The sequence below is a fragment of the Loxodonta africana genome, chromosome 4 (genome assembly GCF_030014295.1).
Source record: "Loxodonta africana isolate mLoxAfr1 chromosome 4, mLoxAfr1.hap2, whole genome shotgun sequence".
Classification (NCBI taxonomy): Eukaryota; Metazoa; Chordata; class Mammalia; order Proboscidea; family Elephantidae; genus Loxodonta; species Loxodonta africana.
The window spans coordinates 48,069,013-48,088,380 of record NC_087345.1 but is presented as its reverse complement, the minus strand read 5'-3'; the positions used below and the strand labels follow the sequence as shown (position 1 = coordinate 48,088,380).

The 19,368-nt window shown below is 37.8% G+C and overlaps 1 protein-coding gene across 1 annotated transcript in view; it reads right to left on the bottom strand.

Annotated features, from left to right (window-relative positions):
* RASSF9 (Ras association domain family member 9) overlaps positions 1-16,457 on the bottom strand; it is a 47,189-nt gene extending 30,732 nt beyond the window's left edge. The window contains exon 1 of the mRNA XM_010599138.3: positions 15,911-16,457. Coding sequence (XP_010597440.2) covers positions 15,911-15,957 — 47 coding nt within the window. The 5' untranslated portion in view covers positions 15,958-16,457. The remainder of the gene's footprint in view (positions 1-15,910) is intronic.
* Between the last annotated feature and the right edge of the window lie 2,911 nt (positions 16,458-19,368).

Genomic DNA, 19,368 nt, shown 5'->3' with positions numbered 1-19,368 from the left:
CAGATTGCCATTTCATCTACTCTGTCAAAGATAGTTTCCCATGGAAAGGTGATTTAAAAAAAAAAAAAGAGTTCATGCATGAGATATTTAACCATAATGTTGTTTTCTCAATTAGGAGTTTAATCTTTTAGGAATGAAGTTGTGTCTTTGCAAGTCTTGTATAGGACCACACAGAGTTTGCCAGTGATAAAGAAATAAAATGAAAAGAGAGGTACTCCTAACAATCAAATATATATGTGTTGCTAAACTTGGAACCTTGCTTACCAAATAATAATCACTCAATAGTTATATAGATATTAGTATCATTTATAAAATAAACACATCTTTTTATAAGTGGAAATTAACATATTTGATTTTCACCTTAATGCTTTCTTTCATGATGGAGGTTATGTGGCAGTGCATTATGTTTTAAATAAAATAAAATTACCAAGACAATCTTCTAATAATCCTATTTTTTAAGTTATCTGGAAAAATAGGCAATACCATAACAATTAAATTCTATTCCACAGTGGGTATTTTAGAATCATTGAAGCTTAAATCTGAAAGGGACCTTAAATATTGAATTCAGAACGGGAGCCAAGATGGCGGACTAGGCAGACGCTACCTCGGATCTCTCTTACAACAAAGACACGGAAAAACAAGTGAATCGATCACATACACAACAATCTACGAACCCTGAACAACAAACACAGATTTAGAGACAGAGAACGAACTAATACGGGGAAGCAGCGATTGTTTCCAGAGCCTGGAGCCAGCGTACCAGTGAGATACGGCACAAGCACAGAGAGCGGCTCCACCCCCCTGAACTAACCCCGGGAGGGGGACCAGCCGGTTCCATGGGCGGCGTGGGACGCAGCCGGTAGGAGAAGTCCCCGGGAGGCAGTGACTGGTCTTGCAGCAGAAAGAGCAGCGTCCGAGCCAGGGAACCGTCCCACAGGGATTTGGACTGGATGCAGGTACGGCATAAACACGGAGAGTTGCTCCACCCCCCTGAACTAACCCCGGGAAGGGGACCAGCTGGGTCGCGTGGGCGGCGTGGGACGCAGCCGGTAGGAGAAGTCCCTGGGAGGCAGCGACTGGTATTGGAGCAGGGAGAACAGTGTCCCAGCCAGGACACTCGATCACGGCACAAGCGCGGGGACCTGCTCCACCCATCTGAACTAACCCTGGGAGGAGGCCTAACTGGTTCTCGGGAGCAGCACGGCCACGCGGCTGGAGGGACAAGAAGTCCCCGGGAGGCAGCGACTGATTTTGGAGTCGAGAGTGCACCGTCCCAGTAGGGGAGCCTTGATGCTGGGCGTGGGGCTGGAAGCGGAGGATCTGACCGTGACTCCATCGGGCCAGACCCCCCAGGGGCAATCTCCACACAGCCAGCACACATAGGCGACACGCCCCGAGGAGTCTCAGATATAATAGTCATTCCAAGCAAGACAAGCAACTCTGGCTATATTCTGAGGTGCTACCCTCCTATCTCTCTGTTCCCTCCCCCACCCTCTACAGGCGGCTTCATTAACATCTGAATAGCCTGAGCCAGAGGGAGAACTCTGATAGGGATCTGACTGCATTTTTTTTTTAGCGGATTTTCTGGAAAAACTAGTTTCCCAGTGATGGCTCGGAGACAACAATCCATATCAAACCACTTAAAGAAGCAGACCATGACAGCTTCTCCAACCCCGCAAACAAAAGAATCAAAATCTTTCCCAAACGAAGATACAATCTTGGAATTATCAGATACAGAATATAAAAAAACTAATTTACAGAATGCTTAATGATATCATAAATGAAATTAGGATAACTGCAGAAAAAGCCAAGGAACACACTGATAAAACTGTTGAAGAACTCAAAAAGATTATTCAAGAACATACTGGAAAAATTAATAAGTTGCAAGAATCCATAGAGAGACAACATGTAGAAATCCAAAAGATTAACAATAAAATAACAGAATTAGACAACGCACTAGGAAGTCAGAGGAGCAGACTCGAGCAATTAGAATGCAGACTGGGACATCTGGAGGACCAGGGAATCAACACCAACATAGCTGAAAAAAAATCAGATAAAAGAATTAAAAAAAATGAAGAAACTCTAAGAATTATGTGGGACTCTATCAAGAAGGATAACCTGCGGGTGATTGGAGTCCCAGAACAGGGAGGGGGGACAGAAAACACAGAGAAAATAGTTGAAGAACTCCTGACAGAAAACTTCCCTGACATCATGAAAGACGAAAGGATATCTATCCAAGATGCTCATCGAACCCCATTTAAGATTGATCCCAAAAGAAAAACACCAAGACATATTATCATCAAACTCGCCAAAACCAAAGATAAACAGAAAATTTTAAAAGTAGCCAGGGAGAAAAGAAAGGTTTCCTTCAAGGGAGAATCAGTAAGAATATGTTCTGACTACTCAGCAGAAACCATGCAGGCAAGAAGGGAATGGGACGACATATACAGAACACTGAAGGAGAAAAACTGCCAGCCAAGGATCATATATCCAGCAAAACTCTCTCTGAAATATGAAGGCGAAATTAAGATATTTACAGACAAACACAAGTTTAGAGAATTTGCAAAAACCAAACCAAAGCTACAAGAAATACTAAAGGATATTGTTTGGTCAGAGAACCAATAATATCAGATATCAGCACAACACAAGGTCACAAAACAGAACGTCCTGATATCAACTCAAATAGGGAAATCACAAAAACAAACAAATTAAGATTAATTAAAAAAAAAAATACACATAACAGGGAATCATGGAAGTCAATAGGTAAAAGACCACAATAATCAAAAAGAGGGACTAAATACAGGAGACATTGAACTGCCATATGGAGAGTGATACAAGGCAATATAGAACAATACAAGTTAGGTTTTTACTTAGAAAAATAGGGGTAAATAATAAGGTAACCACAAAAAGGTATAACAACTCTATAACTCAAGATAAAAACCAAGAAAAACGTAACGACTCAACTAACATAAAGTCAAGCACTATGAAAATGAGGATCTCACAATTTACTAAGAAAAACGCCTCAGCACAAAAAAGTATGTGGAAAAATGAAATTGTCAACAACACACATAAAAAGGCATCAAAATGACAGCACTAAAAACTTATTTGTCTATAATTATCCTGAATGTAAATGGACTAAATGCACCAATAAAGAGACAGAGAGTCACAGACCGGATAAAGAAACACGATCCATCTATATGCTACCTACAAGAGACACACCGTAGACTTAGAGACACAAACAAACTAAAACTCAAAGGATGGAAAAAAGTATATCAAGCAAACAATAAGCAAAAAAGAAGAGGAGTAGCAATATTAATTTCTGACAAAATAGACTTTAGACTTAAATCCACCACAAAGGATAAAGAAGGACACTATATAATGATAAAAGGGACAATTGATCAGGAAGACATAACCATATTAAATATTTATGCACCCAATGACAGGGCTGCAAGATACATAAATCAAATTTTAACAGAATTGAAAAGCGAGATAGATACCTCCACAATTATAGTAGGAGACTTCAACACACCACTTTCGGAGAAGGGCAGGACATCCAGTAAGAAGCTCAACAGAGACACAGAAGATCTAATTACAATAATCAACCAACTTGACCTCATTGACTTATACAGAACTCTCCACCCAACTGCTGCAAAATATACTTTTTTTTCTAGCGCACATGGAACATTCTCTAGAATAGACCACATATTAGGTCATAAAACAAACCTTTGCAGAGTCCAAAACATCGAAATATTACAAAGCATCTTCTCAGACCACAAGGCAATAAAACTAGAGATCAATAACAGAAAAACTAGGGAAAAGAAATCAAATACTTGGAAAATGAACAACACCCTTCTGAAAAAAGACTGGGTCATAGAAGACATTAAGGAGGGAATAAGGAAATTAATAGAATGCAACGAGAATGAAAATACTTCCTATCAAAACCTCTGGGACACAGCAAAAGCAGTGCTCAGAGGCCAATTTATATCAATAAATGCACACATACAAGAAGAAGAAAGAGCCCAAAGCAGAGAACTCTCCCTACAACTTGAACAAATAGAAAGTGAGCAACAAAAGAACCCATCAGGCACCAGAAGAAAACAAATAATAAAAATTAGAGCTGAACTAAATGAATTAGAGAACAGGAAAACAATTGAAAGAATTAACAAAGCCAAAAGCTGGTTCTTTGAAAAAATTAACGAAATTGATAGACCATTGGCTAGACTGACTAAAGAAATACAGGAAAGGAAACAAATAACCCGAATAAGAAATGAGAAGGACCACATCACAACAGAACCAAATGAAATTAAAAGAATCATTTCAGATTATTATGAAAAATTGTACTCTAACAAATTTGAAAACCTAGAAGAAATGGATGAATTCCTGGAAAAACACTACCTACCGAAACTAACACATTCAGAAGTAGAACAACTAAATAGACCCATAACAAAAAAAGAGATTGAAACGGTAATCAAAAAACTCCCAACAAAAAAAAGCCCTGGTCCGGACGGCTTCACTGCAGAGTTCTACCAAACTTTCAGAGAAGAGTTAACACCACTACTACTAAAGGTATTCCAAAGCATAGAAAATGACGGAATACTACCCAACTCATTCTATGAAGCCACCATCTCCCTGATACCAAAACCAGGTAAAGACATTACAAAAAAATAAAATTATAGACCTATATCCCTCATGAACATAGATGCAAAAATCCTCAACAAAATTCTAGCCAATAGAATCCAACAACACATCAAAAAAATAATTCACCCTGATCAAGTGGGATTTATACCAGGTATGCAAGGCTGGTTTAATATCAGAAAAACCATTCATGTAATCCATCACATAAATAAAACAAAAGACAAAAACCACATGATCTTATCAATTGACGCAGAAAAGGCATTTGACAAAGTCCAACACCCATTTATGATAAAAACTCTTACCAAAATAGGAATTGAAGGAAAATTCCTCAACATAATAAAGGGCATCTATGCAAAGCCAACAGCCAATATCACTCTAAATGGAGAGAACCTGAAAGCATTTCCCTTGAGAACGGGAACCAGACAAGGATGCCCTTTATCACCGCTCTTATTCAACATCGTGTTGGAAGTCTTAGCCAGGGCAATTAGGCTAGACAAAGAAATAAAAGGTATCCGGATTGGCAAGGCAGAAGTAAAGTTATCACTATTTGCAGATGACATGATCGTATACACAGAAAACCCTAAGGAATCCTCCAGAAAACTACTGAAACTAATAGAAGAGTTTGGCAGAGTGTCAGGTTATAAAATAAACATACAAAAATCACTTGGATTCCTCTACATCAACAAAAAGAACACCGAAGAGGAAATAACCAAATCAATACCATTCACAGTAGCCCCCAAGAAGATAAGATACTTAGGAATAAATCTTACCAAGGATGTAAAAGACCTATACAAAGAAAACTACAAAGCTCTATTACAAGAAATTCAAAAGGACATACTTAAGTGGAAAAACATACCCTGCTCATGGATAGGAAGACTTAACATAGTAAAAATGTCTAATCTACCAAAAGCCATCTATACATTTAATGCACTTCCGATCCAAATTCCAATGTCATATTTTAAGGGGATAGAGAAACAAATCACCAATTTCATATGGAAGGGAAAGAAGCCCCGGATAAGCAAAGCACTACTGAAAAAGAAGAAGAAAGTGGGAGGCCTCACCTTACCTGACTTCAGAACCTATTACACAGCCACAGTAGTCAAAACAGCCTGGTATTGGTACAACAACAGACACATAGACCAATGGAACAGAATTGAGAACCCAGACATAGATCCATCCACGTATGAGCAGCTGATATTTGACAAAGGACCAGTGTCAATTAACTGGGGAAAAGATAGCCTTTTTAACAAATGGTGCTGGCATAACTGGATATCCATTTGCAAAAAAATGAAACAGGACCCATACCTCACACCATGCACAAAAACTAACTCCAAGTGGATCAAAGACCTAAACATAAAGACTAAAACGATAAAGATCATGGAAGAAAAAATTGGGACAACCCTAGGAGCCCTAATACAAGGTATAAACAGAATACAAAACATTACCAAAAACGATGAAGAGAAACCCGATAACTGGGAGCTCCTAAAAATCAAACACCTATGCTCATCTAAAAAAAAGACTTCTCCAAAAGAGTAAAAAGACCACCTACAGACTGGGAAAGAATTTTCAGCTATGACATCTCCGACCAGCGCCTGATCTCTAAAATCTACATGATTCTGTCAAAACTCAACCACAAAAAGACAAACAACCCAATCAAGAAGTGGGCAAAGGATATGAACACACATTTCACTGAAGAAGATATTCAGGCAGCCAATAGATACATGAGAAAATGCTCTCGATCATTAGCCATTAGAGAAATGCAAATTAAAACTACGATGAGATTCCATCTCACACCAGCAAGGCTGGCATTAATCCAAAAAACACAAAATAATAAATGTTGGAGAGGCTGCGGAGAGATTGGAACTCTCATACACTGCTGGTGGGAATGTAAAATGGTACAACCACTTTGGAAATCTATCTGGCGTTATCTTAAACAGTTAGAAATAGAACTACCATACAACCCAGAAATCCCACTCCTAGGAATATACCCTAGAGATACAAGAGCCTTCATACAAACAGATACATGCACACCCATGTTTACTGCAGCTCTGTTTACAATAGCAAAAAGTTGGAAGCAACCAAGGTGTCCATCAACGGAGGAATGGGTAAATAAATTGTGGTGTATTCACACAATGGAATACTACGCATCGATAAAGAACAGTGACGAATCTCTGAAACATTTCATAACATGGAGGAACCTGGAAGGCATTATGCTGAGCGAAATTAGTCAGAGGCAAAAGGACAAATATTGTATAAGACCACTATTATAAGATCTTGAGAAATAGTAAACCTGAGAAGAACACATACTTTTGTGGTTACGAGGCGGGGAGGGAGGGAGGGTGGGAGAGGGTTTTTTATTGATTAATCAGTAGATAAGAACTGCTTTAGGTGAAGGGAAAGACAACACTCAATACATGGAAGGTCAGCTCAATTGGACTGGACCAAAAGCAAAGAAGTTTCCGGGATAAAATGAATGCTTCAAAGGTCAGCGGAGCAAGTGCGGGGGTCTGGGGAACATGGTTTGCAGGGACTTCTAAGTCAATTGGCAAAATAATTCTATTATGAAATCATTCTGCATCCCACTTTGAAATGTGGCGTCTGGGGTCTTAAATGCTAACAAGCGGCCATCTAAGATGCAGCAATTGGTCTCAACCCACCTGGAGCAAAGGAAAATGAAGAACACCAAGGCCACACGACAACTAAGAGCCCAAGAGACAGAAAGGGCCACATGAACCAGAGACCTACATCATCCTGAGACCAGAAGAACTAGTTGGTGCCCGGCCACAATCGATGACTGCCCTGTCAGGGAGCACAGCAGAGGATCCCTGAGGGAACAGGAGATCAGTGGGATGCAGACCCCAAATTCTCATAAAAAGACCAAACTTAATGGTCTGACTGAGACTGGAGGAATCCCGGCGGCCATGCTCCCCAGACCTTCAGTTGACACAGGACAGGAACCATCCCCGAAGACAACTCATCAGAAATGAAAGGGACTGGTCAGCGGGGGGGAGAGAGACGCTGATGAAGAGTGAGCTAATTATATCAGGTGGACACTTGAGATTGTGTTGGCAACTCTTGTCTGGAGGGGGGATGGGAGGATAGAGAGAGAGGGAAGCCGGCAAAATTGTCACGAAAGGAGAGACTGAAAGGGCTGACTCAAGAGGGGGAGAGCAAGTGGGAGTAGGGAGTGAGATGTATGTAAACTTATATGTGACAGACTGATTGGATTTGTAAACGTTCACTTGAAGCTTAATAAAAGTTATTAAAAAAAATATTGAATTCAGTCTCCCATTTTATAGGATAAAGATAACACTAAAGTATTTAAATCATGTGACCTTTCATTTATCAAAAATCAAAAAAGACACATATGGAAATATCCCTTCAATTACATGATACTATACATTGCAAAATCACTAATTGGCTCATAATTTTGACTCAAAAGAAGTGTGAGGATTAAACCTAAAAGCTGACAGAAATCAAATATTTCATCAAATTCAAAAGGGTCTTCTGTACATTTGTAGACTTATTTCCAATTACATTCAGTAACCTATAATCTATATCTAGGAGGAAAAAAGAGATCAGAGGTGATAAGGAAGTTCTAGTGACTCGAACTGAAGGTTTCAAAGCCCCAAATGCCAAAATACCAAAACCTTTAAACTTTAAAGATACAGATATACTTCACAGCATTTTGAATCTAACAGGTCTGAACAGAGTATAAATATTTATTGAGCATATACTATGGACCTAGCACTGTGCTAAATTGTTTCTACAAAATAAGATTTAATCCAAATATTTGGTGGTCTGAGATTAACTATTTCACAGATGAGAAAACTAAATCCTCAATGGGTCTTACAGAGTAACAGTTAAAGTCATGGGTTCAAATCTTGGCTCTACCACTTATTAATTTCTTAACTGCTTTGTGCCTTAGATGCCTCATCTGTAAAACACGAAAAATAATAAGTACCTTTTTCATACTGTTGCTTTAAGGATTAAATTATTTGGTATATGTGAATCACTTAGAACAGTGCCTGGCACGTACTATTATAAGGAATGTCAGCAGAGGAGGGTCTACCAGGAAGCTAACGAAGCCTAAAGCACCAGTGAGATTCCCTTATTTGTACAATCCCCTTCCAAGACCTCTGAGTGGCCTGAGTAACTATTTTTTTACGCATAATTCTGTATTATTATACACATGTATAACTTGGATTTGCCAAGTTATACATGCTATGATTATTGTTGCTGTATTAAAAAAGAGTAAATATTTGCCCCAAGGCACACAGCTAATAACGGCACAGCTGGGATATGACTTACAGTTTATGTGATTATAAAGCTGGAATACAAGCCAAGATATTTTTTCTACCTATTTCTAATATATTCCCTTTGCCTCATAAACTGTAATAATTTCACACAAAGAGCATAAACTCTCCTTAAGAAAAAAAAAAAAAAAAACCCAATCATAGAAGAGAATCATGTGTCAAAAATGGTCCCCCCTTCTCTCTCTTTCTGTTTCTCTCTCTCTTTTCTTCTCTTATAACTCATAAGAAAAGGGAAATGCTCCACATTCAACAGTGGGGTCTATAGTAACTATCCACTGACATCTGCCAAGTCTTTCTGATAGTCATACGGGGTCTGTGCTCAAGGGGCACAAGGGAAGTAAGAACAGTCTGCCAGTTTGTCATACTTTGGTGGCTTGTGTGTTGCTATAATGCTGGAAGCTATGCCACTGGTATTTCAAATACCAACAAGGTTAACCACGATGAAAAGGTTTAAGCAGACCTTCTAAACTAGGAATCACTAGGTAGAAAGGTCTGGAAATCTACTTCTGAAGACCAGTCAGAGAAAACCTTATGGACCAAACAGATAGCTGTCTGTTATAGTGCTGGAAGATGAGACCCCTCGGTTGGAGGCACCATACCGTAGCTGCAACAATGGACTCAAACATATCAAGAAGCATGATGATGGCACAGGACCTGGCAAAGTTCTGTTCTGTTATACTCGGGGTTGCCATGAGTCAGAATCAACTCAATGGCAACTAACAACAACACTGGAAAAAGAGTGAGTAATCCTGTTCCTTGGCTTGGTTTCTACTATAAGACTGATAAAGTCTCTACGGTACCTATATGTCCAATGTGGCCCCTTGCCATGTGAAAGGAAGGATGAGCTGAGCCCAGGAGCAGGAACGATGATTCTCCTGTACTCATGGATTCATTCTTTAGGTTACCCATGCATCCGTTCAAGAAACTTTTACTTATCTGCTATGCTGGTCCAGGTGCTGTGTTTGGGGACCAGCTGTATTTGGTGGATATTTGTTGAATTTATTTATTCAATCAACAAATACTTATTGAGCGCCTATTTTCAGCCAAGTATTACTACAAGCAGTTATTATCTAGAAATGATCGTAGCACTTAAGGTTCTTGCTTTCAGTCTATCTATACTCAATGAGAATTTTTTTTTCTTTTTTTTTAATAGAAAGCTTATGTCATTTTATTTGTGAAAACGGAAGGCGTTCCAGCTTGCAGTGTAAACCTGTGAGGATAATTTTTCTTATCTGCCAGCATATTTAATACACATTGATCATTCTTATTCTTGAAATATCTTGCTCATCATTGCCAGTGCTAAACTTCTTCCCAAGGCTCTATTCCATTCACATGAAGTGATCACTTTGCACTCATGTTAGTAATTGCTTGGCTATTCCTTTCAATTCTAACCAACAAACATGCAAACTCTCTTTAGAAGGTATAGTATAAAAGCAGGGTCAACAGTAATTGAATCAAAATCTATGAAAAAATAGCAAATAATTAACTCTTAAGAAATCACGGCTGTTTTGCCAAAAGAACGTCATGAAGACTCCTTAAGCAAGTATACGTTAAAGAACATTAAAACACAGAAGTATGCTGAATTTTTCCTTTGGCAGATACACAGTGTAGATAACACAGTGCCTCATTTCAGAAAGCCAATATGCTAGGGACAAAGAGGTTCCTTGTCAAGGACTGGTATCCACATACACCTGAAAGAGATAAACATGTACCCCACTTCAATTTTTTTTTTCCATTTTCAGAACTTAAAGTAAAAATCAACAAAATAGAGCCATACTTCTGTGAATTATTTAGGGCTATTATCAGATATCTTGGAACTACATACCAATTAGATAACATCAAAACTTTCCAAGTCATGTGGTTCGGCTAATAAAGGTGTGGTCTAAATAAAATTGGTAACTAGCTTCAAACTTTTTCTGTTTTTCTTCTAAAATCTGTTCAAGGACTTTTCTCCTTGACATGTGTCCTACTTTGTATGGGAGCACATAACACAAGACCTTATGAGTGGAGTTTAAGTTGGCTTATGGCTTTTTGAGTAACAAATCAGGTTTTAACCCGGAGCTCTGTCTCACCACTGCCACTATTCCTGGGATCTTTTTGCCAGGGAAAAAGCATTCCAGTCATTGTTCTTAATGGGCTGTCTGCTGCCAGTGAATAACTACTTAAGTTACCAGGTATCATGAGGGGAAATCTCTTTTAGGAACTCCTGGGAACTACGAAGATTTACATACTCAAATAAACTGACATTTCTCAATCCAATTTGGGATTTTAAATCTTTATTGAAAGATTACATAAAACAATATATGATAATTTTCCATTTTGTGGAATTCATAAATTACCATACTCCTAACTCCGGAGGGAATACATGACTGTTAGCAACTTTTACCCTAATCGCAAAACGCAATTCTTCCTTCTGATGAACCCATCATGGTATGATGTACTTATGGAGGTAATATAATGCACTTGGCTTTCAAAAACTCGTTCAGATATATTCTCATCGATTCAAAAGCAAATTTTAATACCCATTTTTGACATACAATAATAGAGCTGTAATGCTTACTTCTAACATACCCAATAGGAGTGCATGTTTTGGAGCATTTTAATTTCGAGTTGTCCTTATGACGATGCCTATTATCACCTGGGATGGATTTTTTAATCTTTGAGACTAAAGACACAGAAAAATCGAAATGATGATTGAATAGTACTATGACAATAATTACATAGGTCTTACTTACTGTATTTGATCCTTTCATACTCATTGTGAATTTTCTTTTACAAATCACTTAAAAGAAAAATTCTAATTTTGTCTTTCTGAAAAATATATGGGACACTGCTTCATTATGACAATTTCCTGCTTCTAGAAAGGTTGGTAAAAGGTCAAAACAATCCTCTGCCCCCAAGTTTTATCAATGAAAACACCTAAGGAACCACGTTGCTAACCAAATATTCCAAAAGATTCATAGTAACATTGCAGCTTTCTGAACTTGTTAATAAGTCCCCAATTACTATTTAACAATATTAATTTTTAAAACAATTACCTTGGAAATAGACTCAAATATATACATGATTACATTCAAAAATGGAACTTATCCAGATACCTAAATATGTTAACAATCTAAATTCAATTATGGAATGTCCATATGAATACCAAGAGAATTGGTGCTTCATTATGTGTTTCTTTGGCTTTCATGTGAGAAACAACGCCTACCTAGCTACTTTTAGAAAACACTTTCAAAATCTGTATGCTTTAAAATTGAATCGTTTTTCAAAAAAATTCTAGTCTGTCTAACATTTTCCTTTGTTATACTGAACAAAAACCTGCTTAAAAAGATATGCATCAATCTTTGGGATTCAGTCACAGAACATTCCATTATTCTGAAACCAAAGTAAACAATCCACCTCCTGAGACCAACAGGTCTTCTGAAAACTGCCCTCTTCCTGGTGTAAGGGTACTCTTGGTTATGAGAATCTTAACCAACATATGCAGTCAAGCTTCACCTTTCTCAGTAGCATTTGTGATTATTCCGGACTGGTTTTAATATTGTTCAATTCAGTTACACTGTATTCTAATCTATTTTTTTACTATTAAATCTTATCACAATTGGAAAAATCGAAAAAACATTAACTCTGTTCGTAAACATAAAGGATTTTAAGTTGGCCTGATTTCTTTTTTATACAAAAGCTTAAAATGAAACATCTAGAAAGTTTTTATGTCCAAATACAATAATATTTTGTGACCAGACATTATTATCAATTTTTCCAAAGGCCGTTTTCCAAAACTTTGAACTAAAGGCTTCTTAAAATTTAGGAAAGATTATCTGCTAAAGTGAGATTAGCTTGGTTTCCAGATTCTTCTTAGGTTTTGATTATATTAAATGTCAACCGATACTTCATAAAGCATTAGCTTTTACTAGGTAACAGCTAACATAACATGATGAATAGATAATAAATTAATTTCAAAATTACTATGTTTCTAGTTTGAGTACAGATTATAATTTTAGTTTTCAAAATTATATAAACATCTGTATTGCAGGTCTACCACATGCTAGACACCATCCTGGGAGTGAGAACTCAATGGTGACTAGACAGACATGGCCTTCTGACATTATAGTGCGTTCTTTCTAAATGTTTTTATGCCTCACATTTGAATTTTCATTTTTGTTCCGTGTCTTAAAAGCTCTCAAATATCCATGTATTTTGAAATGCTTATAGAACTAGCTCATAAGGTTTAATCTTGGATGATTAATTATTACTCCAATAGTGAACATGATAAGGAAAAGTCCAGTAAACAAACTTTCTCAAAATTATATGCTCTCAAATCCCCAGTATTTTCTCTAGAAATCTGTATTTTTTCCTGTTAATAAAAATACAATTATACTGAAATAGTTATTTTAATTGTATAAGGTATATACAAGGGATGCACACATATTACTCAAACTCTTCCCTTATGGACATCCTACAATGTAGTTTATACTACACGTTTGAAGAATGCATTGGTTCTTATCAGATAACTGTTTCACCATCAATCACATTTAAGGAAAGATATTTAATCTTCATATGTCAGGGTGCAATTATTTAAATCATATGGAACACTGTAAACAAAATGGATAAAGTTAACGGCATTGGAATGGTTAATGTCAATGGTGTAATTAAGGTTCATCTATATTTTTACCTCTTAGGAGGTTAAAAAACAAAAAAAAGCCTCCCGTGTAGTAATACTAAGCGCTGAAATAATAAATACATATCCATTCTACCTCAATACACCATGTGGTTTACTCACTGTTTAGTTTGAAAGACCCATATTTTTATGTCCTCAACCACCTCAATGTGGTTTACATTTTTCTAAAGAACTGGACAAATGCAAATCTGTAAAGGAATCTCAGTTATTACAACAACTTAATATACTCTCACTACGGCCGCCTTCACCAAAATACTTGTGATTATAATAAAGCATCAGCTTCAGAAGCAGCATCTCATTTCCTCCGAGAAATACTATTAAACTTCCCTTTTTTTTATTATTCTATCTTTTTTTATCATTTTACACAGAAAATATCATATTAAAAAAAAAGGCCTGTATACTCACTTTTGCGAATGAAAGTTAGTTTTACTTATAGATAGTGCTGTGGCGAAACAGAAGTGATGAAAACGGAGAATGGACTTCTCTGAGGGGAACTCACTGGAGCGCATGCAAAGTTTTGTTGCACTGTTATTTTTCATACTAATGGCAGAATCCCTGAATTGCTCAAAAAAAAAAAAAAAAAACCCAGAACTACAGGGATACAACTACAGGGATAATATTCACAAAAATCAGTATGACATCATAACTTGTTTTTAAAATCATGAACTTTTCCAAAGTAATTTTTCATACATTTTGATAGCATTTAAACCAACATACTTCAAATTAATGCTACTGAATAATCATTTTAAAGAGCAATATGGGTTTTTGTTTTTGCTTGTTTTTTGGTCTTCTGGTTTTTTTGTTTGTTTGTTTAGTACTGTCACCATTAAAACACAAAACTGTATTTGATAACCATCAGTAACTTTTTTTTTTAATACTCAAACCACTGTATTTTGTTAACACACAGATTAAAAAAAAAAAAAAAAACTCATTGCCGTTGAGTTGATTCCAACTCAAAGGGACCCTGTAAGACAAAGTAGAACTGCCCCATAGGGTTTCTAAGGAGTAGCTGGTGGGTTTGAACAGCCAGCCTTTTGGTTAGCAGCCTGAGCTCTTAACCACTGTACCACCAGGACTCCAACACACAGATAGTTGTACTAATTGCCAGAAATACCACATTTGCGATACATTATCAAAATATTAGCAAATAAAATGGGTTTAGAAAGCTTTACAGTATATATTATTATCATTTTAGTTTCATAAGGAAATCAGGAATAGATCTGGAAATGAGTTAAAAAATTAAAATAGAAATTCGCCCACAAAATAAAGCAGAGATTTTTGTTAAAGTCATACCACCCTGTATTGTCATGCAGGCACTTTAAAATAATTATATCATTTCCTACCATGTAATTGTGTGCTTTTTAAATTTACAGTGAGTAAATTATGACAAGTACAAACAAGGAAGAGTACAAACGTGAGAGAAGACTAATGGGAAAGCCCCGATGCCAAAATAAACACATTCAGAAAGTAAAGGCTATGTCTGAAATCATGCTCATATTTTTTTTGGTTTAAAAATGTAACATTTCAGGTACTGGTAAAATATTTAATAGGACTGAAACACATATTGGCTCAAGAAAAATGTGTGCGTGTATGTTTTTAAAATACATTTATTTACACTACGGGCACTGCAGACTTGAAATAGCAAATCAAAGTAAAATGATAATTAAGGAGAACAGCTATTTTAGCCGTCATTTAGTCCCTAAAACCACCTATACTTCCAGAAGATTTTCTAAAGAATCAGTTCATATCAAGTCTCAGTATTTTCACTTTTGGGAACTTTCCAGATTTCATGAATGTCCCTCTCCCAGAGTACCCCAAGCATGGTCTCTGCAACTGTGTATTTCATTAGTGGCTATGAATTCTAGTTATATCTTCACTAAGACTTTTAACCCTTCCTGTAATTTTTTTTTTTTTTTTGTAATATAGTAAAGTTCTGCCAAGCAAAATGCCATCCTACTACTCTGAAATGTTCAGAGTGACAAAAAGAGATATAGTTGATGGTGCTAGCTGTGGAACCAGGGCTGGCAAAAAAGAAAGAAAAAAAAAAAAGGAGTAAAAAGAATCATTCTTCATTCTTTCTTTTCTCTAATGCTTGCCTGACCACCTGAAATCAAGATACTAGAACAATATTCTCATGAGCTGCATATTCATACAAGACCTAACTCTTGGGAGCTTTGTTCTCACAAGAGTAGTTTTCATGAGAATCAAACAGCAAGGAAGCACATATTTTCACACGTGGACTCCCCAGTACACACACGCGCACACACACGCTTGACTTTACCTGTTTTTATGCCGAGTCTTTAGCAAGTTTCTTCCAAAGGGAGCCATGGCCTGCTATGCGGGCGAGTTACAGGACTGTAAAGTTTCCGGTGGTGGGGGTGGAGGTGAGGTTGAGGGTATTTGGATTTGACGGTGGGCTGGAAACTTGGCTCTTCACTCCCTCGGACGTCCCTTGCTTTCAGCTCCTTAGTAGCCAGCTAAGACAGCTGCTAAAGTTGTGCAACTGGTGCTTAACTTTGAACTGCAGGATTGTTGTGCCTGCTGCACCTTTGGAGACCTGCCCAAGCTCACCCTCAGCCTCCAAGAAGGCGTTTGGAAGCAGGAAAAGAAAACAGAGAGAGAGAGAGAGGAAGGGAGGGGATGCTCTATTGTGTTTTGTAGTTATTTGCAGATTTGCTAAACTTCGAGAACTGCCAGCTTCATAGGCATGGTAATACCCGTGGAATGGGAATTTCACTCGATTTGGAAACCCCCCTCCCCCGCCTTCCACACCCTACCACACAAGGTGAACGGAGCACACATAAAAAGATTAAAAGTAAATACCCCCACCTCCCTGCCAGCTCCTGTTTGTGAAAAGCAATCCGATCATGGCAAGCGTGAGTGAGGGCCAAAAATTCTGCCTGCCCGGGGTGTCAGCCTTGTAAAATGTAGTGAGAAAGAGGGAAGCTGGAGACTGGATCGAGGTGGACTCACAGACTATTTGAAGTTTTTAGCTCATGAGTTCTTGACGTTAAGAGCTACCTTGCCTCCCCCAAACTTACTCGACCGCAACGTTTTTTTTTTTTTTTTCCTTACCTTCGCTAACACTCCTCCTCCACACTTCTCAAATTCGTCTTCTAAGAGTTGAAGGACCTTAAGGACCAAAGGCTAACTGGCCACATCACGGGTGTAAGAGCCAGCTGCGGTTTGTGTCCAACTTCGGCGGCGTTTACACAGACCCCAGCCGATTCTTTGGCATTTACTGGGCTGTTAGAAACCCTAACTAAACCCTAGTGGCGTAGTGGTTAAGTGCTACGGCTGCTAACCAAAAATTCGTAGTTCAAATCCACTAGGTGCTCCTTGGAAACTCTATGGGACAGTTCTACTCTGTCCTATAGGATCGCGAGTCGGAATCGACTAGTCGGCATTGGGTTTTTTATTAGGATCTCGGGAATTTTAGAGGAAAAAGCAAACTGTTTGCTCCTGCCACCTCGCACCCTCAACCCGTAAAGCGAGATAGGATGCACCTACGGGATTTCATAGAATTCAAAGTGTGGGGTGGAGGTCTGGGGATGAGGGGCGTGGGTAGAGGGTTTCACTTCGTCCTAAAAAAGCTCCAAACCACGACCCGGGAGCCAAGACAGAGTTGGCGACTGGACGCCAGTGCGGCGCCCCAGCGCTCGGCTGAGGGACCCCAGGGCTCGGCGGCGCCGTGGGAAATCTAGGGCTCCAGGTAATTTCCCAGGATATTTTCCTGGGATTTCGCGTCCTCCAGCTTCTGCTTATTGGCATCAGACAGAGGGAGGGAGCAGGAGGAAACCAATGGGCTGTAGGTTCACTCTGAGTCAGGCCTCACGCCAATGGTTTTCTGGGCCTTAGCAAGGAACTTGAAGGGCTCACACTTTCTTTGGGAGCTCCCCACCCCGACTCCCCAAAATATAAATTTTATATTTATATATTTATATGAAACTACTTTCTATTTACTATCAAAAATACTCTTTAGGTCTCTGTACTAAATATGTAAATATATTACATTATATATATGGGTGTGTACATATAAAAACCCAAACCCATTGCCGTGTAATCGATTCCGACTCTTAGCGACCCTACAGGACAAAGTAAAAATTCCCCATAAGGTTTCCAAGGAGGAGCTGGTGAATTCTTACCGCCGACATTTTGCTTAGCAGCCGAGCTCTTAACCACTGTGCCACCAAGGCTCCCTGTGTATGTATTTGTGTATGCATATGTATAAAAACCAAAACCAAACCAAACCTGTTGCCTTCGAGTCATTGTGACTTATAGCGACCCTACATATATATATGTATACATATATAAAAAAAATATATATGCGTATGTATTTTTTGCTGTTGCCAGTATATATACGAAAAAAAAAAAAACAAGCCCATTGCTGTGCAGTCGATTCAGACTCATAGGGACCCTACAGGACAGAGTGCAACTAATCGCCCCGCAGGGTTTCCCAGCAGCAGCTAGTGGATTCCAACTGCAGACCTTTGAGTTAGCAGCCTGAGCGCTGCACCATCAGGGCTCCGTATACTTACATTTATGTGTATATGTGTGCATGTGTGTATGTTATTAGTTGCCCCTGGAGCTGGCTCTGATTCATGGCTACCTTATGTATTACCGGTAGGTATATACCTTATGTAACAGGTGCCATATCCATGATCTTTGATGTTTGAGCCCATCTTGTGTTTGTAGATCCAAAAAATAGTCATAGAGTATTGCAATACCAATGTTATAATTCAGTTATCTTTTTTCTATTCTCACAAGACAATTTTTTAAATTAATTTTTTAAAAGGATCTATGGCAGTGGTACCAAGCCCTAGAGGTGTAACCTTAAGCTATAAACTGAAAGGTTGGCAGTTCAAACCCACCCAGTGGCTCTGAGGGAGAAACATCTGACAATCTGCTTTCATGAACACTGTAGCCAAGAAAATGCTATGGGGTGGTTCATGGGGTTGCTATGTTTTACAATCAACTTTATGGCATCAATGAAAACATGTTTATGGATAAATACAAGCTTTGCATGCAACATATTGTATAATCTTAAGTATACTTGAGTTTCCGTTCTAGATTTTATTTTACAAGAAGATCACACACAAAAAAAATGATTTAAGCTATTATGTAAGATTGCCCAGGTAATGCTAAAATGTTCAAAATATAATCCCCTAAAGCTATACAGTTTACTTATTAAGATAATGATTACAGTCAATTTGCAAAGGATTTTACATTTACAAATATCCTCGTAATGTTCCCTATAGTTTTGGTTCCCCACTCTTATTGACATTGTTTATGTATATATGTGGTATTACATTTTTTTCAACAGAAGAGTTTTATTGGAAGAAGAGGAAACATTAGATCTTTATTAGTATAATCTTGTATTGAGTTTCATGTTAGCACAAATGAAAGTCTCATTTATGATGTTATTATTTTCATGTAAAATAGCCTAATAGTATTATTTATGACAAATGCTTTGATGAATCAGAATTAAACACAAAGAGTTAATATCACTCAGTTATTAAAAGTTTTCAGGAACTAAAAACACAGTCGCTAATACCCAAAAAGAAAAATTAGCAAAAGACAGTTTTAAAAGAAAATAACAAATCGTGTTCAAATGTTCAACTACACTGGGAACCAAATGCTGTATGTAGGTAAATGGAAACAAGATTTTATTTTGCATCTTTAAATTGACAGATTCTTTTCAAAGGTGATGCTCAACTCTGTCAGTATGATGGTCACTTA